This window comes from Pinus tabuliformis, chromosome 3_1 (genome assembly GCF_031772625.1).
Source record: "Pinus tabuliformis cultivar Carrire ecotype Pingquan chromosome 3_1, CPIR1, whole genome shotgun sequence".
NCBI lineage: Eukaryota > Viridiplantae > Streptophyta > Pinopsida > Pinales > Pinaceae > Pinus > Pinus tabuliformis.
In genome coordinates, this window is record NC_142301.1 from 480,860,575 (window position 1) to 480,870,790 (window position 10,216).

Consider the following 10,216-nt stretch of genomic DNA (forward strand, 5'->3'; position numbering starts at 1 on the left):
CCCCATGTGTATGACTCAAATGGAAATTGAAAGACTTCTTGTAATCTGATGTAGTCTACAAATCTGGATGGGAGTGCTGCAAGATAAACTTGTTTCCATAATAAGTTCTTTGAATCTTTAACCTCATAGATTCGCTGCATCCAGTCTCTATGGAAGTCTTCAAACTGAGACATTTTATGGCATTTCAGATTCATAAGAATAACCTCATTCTTATTTGCGATTTTTGTCTCACTACCACACCAATGTTCAAGGATCATTGATGTCAATGCTCCTATCATGTTGCTGATAGTGGTGCCATCTGGATTATGTATAACATCTCCATTTTCATCTTTGAGAACTTCTTCTTCCATTTTTGCTATGAGTTTTGGAGATGACTCTGTCTCCCACCACCTGAGAAGTGTGCCTGTAAAGCACTGTATGATTGTTCTGCAAGCATCAATCTCACTTTTTCCCCTTAGACACATAAGTTTGTATTCTGTGTACATCATGTCTATGAGCTGTCTGATTTGACCAACACTCATACTATCAATGTTCCATTCTCTGTGAGATTCTGGGAAAAAGGTATGGGCTTCAGGGAGCTTACCTTTGCCTTCAAGGTCAGGTGCTGGATATTTACTGAACCTATGCTCAAGAGGTTCATAAATTGGAAAGATCTGAGTGTCAGAATCTTTCTTTTCTTCTTCTTCATCCTTAAATAAGGATGCAATGGTTATTTTTTCAGTAGCCTCAGATTCTGAGGAGGTGGCTACTTCTTTTGGGAACAGTGCTGGGAACCTGTTGACAGGCTTAACAGGATCCTGCATCTTTATATTTCTTTTGAAAAGAAAGGAGTTAGGAACTGGTTTTTCTGTTTTTGACAGATTCATCTTGTCTACCTTATTGGTTAAACCAGTTATAAGACTCTTAGTTGTATCCAGATGATCAACTAATTTATCTTCTACTCCTTCTATTTTTGATAAAGTTTCTCTAGCATATGTGCGAATAACAGTAGAATCATACTGTACATTATTCAAACACTTATTTACTTCATTTATTGATACTTGGACAGTATCAAAGTGTTCTTTCACATCTGCTGCTTTGGCTATATTAATTTCTAAGCCTTTCATTGCTGTGTTTGTCCAGTTTAGCTGCTCACTTGATTTCTGTATTCTGCCATCAATGCCTAAAGCATTGCCATCTTTCTACACAAGTGGGATAGCTTTTGCTGCATTTTGGTTTTCTCCAATAACAATTCCTTTGAATGGAGGAAATGTTGATGGAGTTTCTATTTTGCTTCCATATAATGCAGTCCAAGCATGTTTATTATCTGAAGTGGCTGAGGATGACCCAGTTAAAACATTTACTGGGGAAACATTATCTTTCCATGAATAAAAAGATATCCATGAATTAGTAACTTCCATGAAATGCTTCTAATCTTCAGCTAATTCTTTTTTCTCTTGAGGAGTATAAGTTTTGTCAAATTCTTCTGCTTGGGGATTGGTGAACAAATCCCAATTAAGCATTGCTTTCATCCATTTAGCACTTATTTCAGACTTTAAACATCCATCCATTAGAGAAAAGAATTTGTGCATCTCCATCACAACAGGATTTTTGCAGTCTTGAGGGACTGGACCAAATCTACATGCAGGGATAAGGCCATTTGCTTGCTCAAGGTGTCTTAGACCATATCTGGGCTTAGCTAGTCTCGTCAGACTCATCATTTCAGTTAGTCTTGGATCTTCTCCTTCCAAAGTAATAATCTCATGCATCATAAGGACATGATCAGACTCTTGCTCATGAAGAAAGGGTATGTCTGAACATTTAGGATTGGGGCATGGATTTACAGAGGTTGATGGAGGAGCTATGCCAGATCTAGGATTATGGTTCGCATGAATTGCAGTTTCAACAAGCGTAAGCAAATTGACAATATTTTGGCATTCTAAACATTTAACTTCAAGGGAGGTGAAGTTAACAATCTGTGCATATTCAAAGAGGGAAATATGTTTACAAGAAGAAGAACTGGAACATGCAGTATCTACAGTAGAAGGGTCTCTGTAATATTTAGAACTTTTACAGGCTTGTTCAATACCTCGACGATCTATGGTAAATATTCTGGGAAAGGATAAGACTGCAGAAGATTGATTTTCATTAATATTTGCAGAGGTGATTCTTTTTGGAATGAGAGGCTCTGGGTTATGTACCACCCAGTGTTCACGGAAAGTCAAGTCTTCCCAACGAATTGTTTGATGCTCGATTTTCTGATTTTTAGCATCAGTCATTACAACAACACTTGACTTCGAGTCACGACTGGGTGTATGGCGGATGGCTGGCCATAATGTATTGGTATGACGAAAACAACCTTTTGTTTGTATGGCAATATTATTTCTCTTCTGATGCATATTGAAACCAGTGGTTTGGATTTGAAGTTGTAGGATTTGGTCAATGGTTTCATCAGAAGTATAGATTGAGAAATTCGGGAAACGGTCAAAATAGACTGGGCCATGCGAAAGTGGTGCAACAATTCCACCAATCAAGGAATCAGTATACTTGTTATGTGTAAGATCTCTTACAGCGGCTAACACAAAAGTATTTAATTCTTGATGTACGAGAGGGCTAATTCCTATTCTTATGCATCTTAAATGCAAATATTTAGTGTTCAGCCTTTTTGCCTCTACCTGTAAAGCTTTGGGATTTAATAAAGGTATGGTCTGAATAACATCTGAGTTTTCTTGTACTTGACTAACAGACTCTTTTATGCTAATCCTAGTGGTAGCTTTTAAATGAAATATAGAAATATCATTATATACTTCTGAGGGAGCTATGGCAGGTAATTCCCATCGGGCAGATGGCTGACTTTCTTCATACTCAAGTTCAGCTTGGTTTAAGACATGACTCGAACTTGAAGCAAACATATCTCTCAGTGGATTTTCTTCAGCCAGAGATTCTCTCTCTTCTAATTCATGGAAAGAAACAAATTTCCGAAATGAATTCATTCTATATGAGTTCAGGAATGTAAAACTTTGCTCGTTTTACAGAATATGTACTTTACATTAATTAAATTCAATTTATAAAGAGACTTTACCATAATTGTTTACCATTCCCGTAAGAGGGAGTTCCATCATACATAAGTAATCAGCCTTAGCACGTGAGATTAATTGTATAGAATTCTTTAATTTTGCTAACTTTTCAGTCATTTATTAACTGTCATTAGTGATCCAAACATCGAAGCAATTGTAGTGAAATGGTTGTGAATGATGATGTTATTATTAAGTTTATCTTGGTAACAGAAACTGCGTTAAAAATTGAATTTGCCTTACAATGCACCAATTCTCAGACATCGTTTTAGAATGATTCCAACTACTACTAGCGATGAATCATAGTTTTAGTTGGAACTTCGGTAATGGATCATGTTTCTTATTAAAAAAATCATTTGCTTGCTTGCAACAGGCTTGAAGGATATCAGAGGTTTCCAAATCAACCTGTACATGCAATTTGTTAAATCAATTTCTCAAAATTCGACATAAATCGGTTGAAAAAAAATATATTTTCAGTAACACATCAAACTCCATGAATCTCCTCCCAAACTTTATGATCAATGCTTCTGTCAATGGGGTCGCTGAAGTACATTTTGGGTTTTCTTTCAGTGACTCCATCAATTCATCATAGGGTCAAATTGGGGTTTTTGCTTGCTCCATCAATCCATTCCAGGTCCCAAACTTAGATTTAGTGAGCCATGGGTACCGAGAGACAGCACAGAATCTAGAAAGAAAAAAAGGAGTGAGAAAACGTAGGTCCCATACTAGTGGCCACGTTTGCTGACGCTATTCACTATTTAAGTGCTCAGAGAGGACGTCAAGGCCAATGATGATGAATCCCTAATGCCCATTCTGCGGTCACCAGACACATTCAAACCTTAAGGTGGTGATCGCTTGAAAGGCAAAAAGGAATAAAACACACCATGAACGTGCACTGCCTAGTTACAGTCTGTGCGTGGAATTATAAACGCAACCACGCTGTATCTTCTGAACTCCTGGCCAATCCGCATGAAAATCTGGGCATACCTACCTCATAATACTTCCCAAAATCTCAAAATTCTACGGGCTCCTCAACGATGGACGTCGTACGGGACATGAAGCGCAGTGTCAACGGGCAATTTTCATTGGATTCGTTGAGAAAGAGCGGGATGAAGTTCAGCCATGGGACGCAAAGCTCTTTTGAGCCCAGCCGGTATGTGAAAACATACATGAGATTTAGCTTCGGGAGGCAGTCTTCTTTGGATCCCAATAAAAGGAATAATGAAGATATAGACAAATTGAAGATTGACAAATCGTGGGTTCCGGAGCAACTCGATGCTACCATGCAGATGTTTTTCGCCTGCAATGGGGATGTGAAGGGCGTGGAGGATTTGTTGAACGAGCGCAAGGTGGATGTCAACAATGCAGATTTTGATGACAGGACGGTTCTGCATGTGGTTTCCTACGAAGGACATGTTGAGGTAGTTAAAGTGTTGCTGAGAAGAGGAGCCAATGTCAATGCCCGGGATCGCTGGGTAGCACGGTGAGCAATTTATCATGCTCATGCCCTTTTTTACTTCTTACAAGTATTTTCGATTTTGATTGGTCTGTCTAGAGCTACCAATCCCAAGTCCTCAATTTAGAATCAATGTGTTACAAATCCATTTTGCAAGTCCTTAACTCAGAATCAATGTGTTACAAATCCATTTTGAAAATAACTGTAGTAATATTTAATCTCTCAATTCCTCAACGCAGAATCAACTCAAAATCATTGTGGTACAGAATTATTTTAAAAATAGTAGTCATTAATTTCATTTAGAATGAAGATTCTTAATTTATAAATAAATTTTGGTACAATACCATGACTTGTTAATAGGGCATGCCCCAAAATCTTTAACTCGTGTTCATATTATATATGTTTTTTTAATTAACCAATTTAATTAAAAAAAAAGAAAATGCTTAACTATTTTTTCAATACCTCATGCTTAAGAAATCTATAGCTCATTTCATATGATTTTTTTTTTTAATTAATTAAATTAAAAGGGAAAAATGGTCTTAACTATTTGGAGATAAATCTCAAATATCTTCAATTTTTTATTTTACATATTAAATATCTTAAAATTTTAATTGTTAATTTTTTCTTCAATATTTTTGACAAATTATGTGGTAAAAAATGTCATAAAATGACCATTTCATTTATCAGTTAAATTAGACTAACATGGTTGCCATCCATTGGCGGAACTTTGTTAGCCTATATTCTACAAGACCATCTATAGCATTGTAGCCCTTATTCAATTGTGGTGAATCAACCATATATACCATTTATAGCATCTGTAGCCCTTATTCAATTGTGGGAACTCATTCATACCTTTCAAAGTTCAATAATTAAACTAAGCTGCAAAAAAACGGCATCTATAACGTGTGTAACCCTTGTTCAAATGTGAGAGCTGGTTCATACCTTTCAAATTTCAATAATTAAACTAAGCCGCACAGAACTCTAACTATACGGCCTTGTTAACTCATAATTTCAGATAAAATAGTAACTTGAAATGATTTCACATAAAATAGTAACCAAAAAAATTATGATGAATACCCGTAATTCCAAAATGATAGTAAATTCTACCACAAACTAATACTTAAAAATGGCCACCATAATTATTAACACAGCCTATAATTTAATTTAATTTGATGTGCAACAATAATGACTGCGTGATATAACTGCATGTGGAAAATACTAAATAATCAAATGACACTGCCAAAACAATTGTCCGTCCATCACTATAACCAAGTGAAAGGGCAGACAACATACGGATCAATTTTCAAAAAGTATAATAAAATGGAAGAAGAATCATATCATTATTATTTCTTTTAAAAGAAAATCAGGATTTCCTCTCCTCGAGAAATTAGCGAGGCATTGATTACGCCAAGTTTTAAACACTTCTAAACCTCAAGAGTCCTGCATGTAGATAAGCAATGCCATTTTTTAATGAGTTGAATTTAATTAGAATGTCGGTTTAAGAATATTTTAATATTTAATGGAAAGGAGCTAAGTTAATTGGTTATTGAACTTAATTAAATTGCTGGTTTAAAACTATATTTTGTTGATTTAAAAATATAAAGTGAATTGCTTGACCTGGCTTTTGTCATTTAGGATATTAAAATCTAAAATAATTTTTAAATTTGAAATCTATCAATTAAAAATATTAGTGTATTACTTGACCTGCTTTTGTCATTCTGCCTTGTCACTACCACTCTGTATATTAAAATCCAGAATATTCCTGAAATCCACGAAAATCCCTTCCAATAAAGCCATGGGCAATATCAAATTTTTTAAAATTCTAGAACACCTGAAGTCACCGGAAAAGAAACTCAAACTCTTGAGGCACAACCTCCAATTTCTCAGCTTTCAAAGCAGATTAGGGTTGTGCGCCCTCCCGGATGTAAACACCTGTAGCCCTATATAAATAACAGATCACAAATGCAAACACACGCGAAGACAGTACAAACACAAATGCAAACACACGCGAAGACAGTACAAAGAAGCAACTTCTATATATATATATGCAATACAATGATGTGTTTCACACAGAGTGAGAGTTTAGGCAATTTATTTAAAATCCATATGGAACCTGCAATATCTAAAACGAATTCAAATACTATTATCTGCAAAGCCAGCATTCGCGTATTCTGATCTCAGAAAGTGGCCTTGTTCAGCGCCGTAAACGTGACGGAGGAGGACGACTGGTCTATGCTATACGAATCGTATTGCAGGAAGAAGTGCGCCACAAACAACCGCGCCACCATCACAACAATGTCCTTGCCCCCACACTGCTTGTTATCAGCGGACGTTTCATCCGTTTCGCGGCCGTTGGACCAGAGAACGTACTTGAGCATCTTCTCCCCTTCCGGACCCATGAACCGACGGGGCACAAACTCATCCGCTCTATCGAACAGCTTGGGATCCTTGGTCGCAAAAGGCTGGTACCCGCCCAACAACTCTCCCTTCTTCACCGCATAAAACCCGTCGTGGGTTTCCACAGCAAAATCCGTCTTGGCTCTCGCGTACTGCAAAGGCACAGGCGGGTCAATCCTCAGCACCTCGTACACAGTCGACCGGACCAGCGCCATGCTCTCCAGAGCCCTCCCGTTGAGGCTCCCCTGTGCCCTAACGGCTACGCGAACCTCTTCTGCCAGATCTCTCTGCAGTTGGCTGCCCGCGCGGGCAATATGTTTGACGATACTGGGGAGCATAATTAGCATTCCCCCAAAAGCGTTGAAAGAGATGTTAAACAGGAGATCATGGCAAGCCTCCGCTCTTTTCAGTCCGAACTCTTTCTCGGCCTTGTCCAGGGCCGAAGCCGCATGTGTCCACAGAAATTTAAAGAGCTTCTCGTAGTAGCCCTTGACGGGCCAGAGGGGCAGACGTATTGAACGGATGGTGAGCTCGTCCACGATCTTTGGAAGGACGCCCAAGCTCACTGTAGGAGCGAGCTGAGGCGCAAGCCACTTGATAACATACGAAGGGCCGTCGGTTCCGAGGTCCTGAGTTGCTGGGTCCGCCCCCGTTAACGATTTAAGGTATTGGATTTTCTAAAATTTTCTTAAAATTCCACAAGTGACTCTCCTTATCGTTGTGAATAGTGACGGGTTAGGATTTTTACATTCTCAACCCTTAATTAGTAGGAATAATTTAGAACTTTTAAATTTTTCTTCAAAGTCCACATTCCATAAGTGGTTATCCCCATATGTGTTAGTGATGGGCATTTATGTGGCTTCTACCTGATACCATGGTGGTCAACACCATTGGTTCTAAACACTAATTTTAGAAATCTCTACCTACCACTAAAATTGGGCCTTACAAGCCAATTCCTCCATTTTTTCCACCCATAAAATACTAAGATAGATGACAAATTATAATCAACTTTTAAAAATCTTAATCAAAATTATGAAATATAAAAGATAATTTAAATGTTGTATATCAAATCATTTGAAGAAGTAAATTTTGTGTAATTCTTTTAGATATTATAAAAGGAAAACAAGTACTTGTAAAATTAATATTTTTTAAACGTTTTCTTGACCTTTACTCAAAACTTCCATTAATAGTGTATTTTTTTCCATCAATCTAAAGACCCATTGACTCTTTATCTTATACCATTTTTCAACAAATTTGATGTCATTTTCAAACAAAAATCCAAATATAATGCAAAGTTCTTTTCTCATACATTTGTATTAATAAAAATAAACATAATATATTATTAAGATCTTTAGTATCTTTCTTATAATTGAATTTTCTTTACTATGTTTAAATTAAAATAATATAACCCTAATCAGGGTGGATGACTATGTGGCAATGGAGTTTGGGGGCGGGAGAAATAGGGGGCACCTGCCACCCTCCCACCTCCTAGTGTTTTTGATAGGGGGTAGCATGGTCAGCCTACCCGATGCATAGTGCATGCTAATTTAATTGTCATTCATTTCAATGATCGACCTCCCATAAATCATTTGTTTTGTAATGAGAATTGTTACTGCCCAGAATATATGTTGCACCAGGAATCCTTCGTGGTTAGTAATGGGATTATTCTTTCAGTTGTCTCATGGTATTGGCATGATTATGGGTTTGTATGAGAAGGGTTTGCCAATCTTAGGGGGTGTTGGGGCAATGCCTAGGGATAGTATGCAAGCCATCTAAACACTTTCCTCTCTTAGTTTTAGTTGTTTGCATGGGTCTCTAATTCACAAAATTGGGCCATAAATTGGGTCTTAAGAGAATTCATGATGTGTCACTTAGTGAGTTTCACTAGATTTGGAGTGGGAGCCTATCGACGTCGCCATTCTCTACTCCACACCTCTAGCCTTATCGACTCAGTCAATCTATGACAATTCTTTCTAGGTACCTACTTTTATATTGAACCCTATTCTTTGTTTCTTTTTCCCTATGTTTGAGTGGATTAAGTATGCCTACTTTCTCTTAATTTTCCTAGGAGTTCAATGCGTCATAAGTATGGGGTTTTCTTAGCAAGCAGGTGCTCTTGTCTGGATTATGTCTTCTGGATAGGGAGTGAGTTGGCCTTGTTTTTTGTGCGGCCTCAGACTGTGTTTCCCTTCCTTCTTCTTTTGGTTCATTTCAAGTATTGACCTATTGAGTCTTACCTACTTGAGCTCAAACTTGTTGGTGGTCTGCTTTCTTGACCAACTTCGATCTTATTGGCCATTATGCCTCGACAATGCATGCATATTTGAAAGGAGGCTACTATTAAGACCTATGCTACTAATAATAGGGAAATATATGGGAAGGAGATGTTTTAAAGGTAAATATTAAATTAGTCATAACTATTACATAATTAGAACCAACACTTAAATCAAGCATAATAATGAGTTAGGAGGATAGTTTTATAACATGTTAAAACACTTATCACGAAGGTAGAAAAACATGGTGGAGATATAACAATGTCTCAAACTAAAGTGTCATTATTCATTGTAGTGCTAATGGATACATCTACTACTATGGCCCAAGCTTAGGAGGCTACTATTATAGTCCCCTCCGCAAAACCACCTAGCATTCATGAGGAAATTTGTAAGCTTAAAACCTACGCTGCTAATAATCGCTAGACGTATTTTGACTCTAAGATTATGGAGGAGGTTACTAATTGGGTTCATGACCCTGGTCATACGAGGAGAAGATAGTTTCAGTACCTGAATTCCATTACCCTCCATTGACAGATGAAAATGATTTTTTGTAGAGTCCCAAAAGAGAAGCTCATGAAGATTGAAATGACGTAATTTATTTCATGAATGAGATCAAGTGGGTGCAATGATATCAACATTCATGCTTGGCTAGCTTGGATGCCCAACTGTCACATCAGGAAAGTCACTTCCAATGCGAGTTAAAACCTCTGCTCCAATTGGTACACATGCACAAAATCATGCACTAGTGACTTCCTTTGACTCCTAATCTTATAATATGTTTCTTTGTAGTTTTTGATGATTATATATGCAACTCTATTGCAATTACTTCTTGTAGTTTTCAGATCTAGATTTCTATTTTTTATATACTTTCTTTAAATTACCGATCAATAGATCTAGTTTCCTTTATGATAAATTGATATCGGTAATAATTTAAATGTAGTTGATGAAGAAGATGTAATCTCAATTTTTGTGAAAATACAAACCTAACTTAAAAAAATGATAAAAATTAATATAATAATTTATTTTATAATTAATTA

General features: G+C 36.9%; 2 protein-coding genes across 2 annotated transcripts; one reads left to right on the forward strand and one right to left on the reverse strand.

Moving 5' to 3' along the window:
* Positions 1 to 4,090: 4,090 nt before the first annotated feature.
* On the forward strand, positions 4,091 to 4,540 carry LOC149187884 (uncharacterized). Its single transcript, XM_089409814.1, has one exon. The coding sequence runs from the start codon at positions 4,091 to 4,093 to the stop codon at positions 4,538 to 4,540; it is 450 nt and encodes a 149-aa protein (XP_089265940.1).
* Positions 4,541 to 6,617: 2,077 nt separating this feature from the next.
* On the reverse strand, positions 6,618 to 9,707 carry LOC149187885 (allene oxide synthase 2, chloroplastic-like). The gene is made up of 2 exons (XM_089409815.1): positions 9,687 to 9,707; positions 6,618 to 7,583 (listed from the first exon to the last, which is right to left on the reverse strand). Exons 1-2 carry the CDS (start codon positions 9,705 to 9,707, stop codon positions 6,687 to 6,689), a joined length of 918 nt encoding a protein of 305 aa, XP_089265941.1. The 3' UTR covers positions 6,618 to 6,686.
* Between the last annotated feature and the right edge of the window lie 509 nt (positions 9,708 to 10,216).

Coding starts and splice junctions, on each gene's coding strand:
- LOC149187885 (XM_089409815.1), bottom strand. CDS start 9,707: ATGGAGGGTAATGGAATTCAG. Junction 7,584..9,686: donor TGGAGGGTAATGGAATTCAG/GTACTGAAACTA, acceptor AGAAAATTTTAG/AAAATCCAATACCTTAAATC.
- LOC149187884 (XM_089409814.1), top strand. CDS start 4,091: ATGGACGTCGTACGGGACATGAAGCGCAGTGTCAACGGGCAATTTTCA.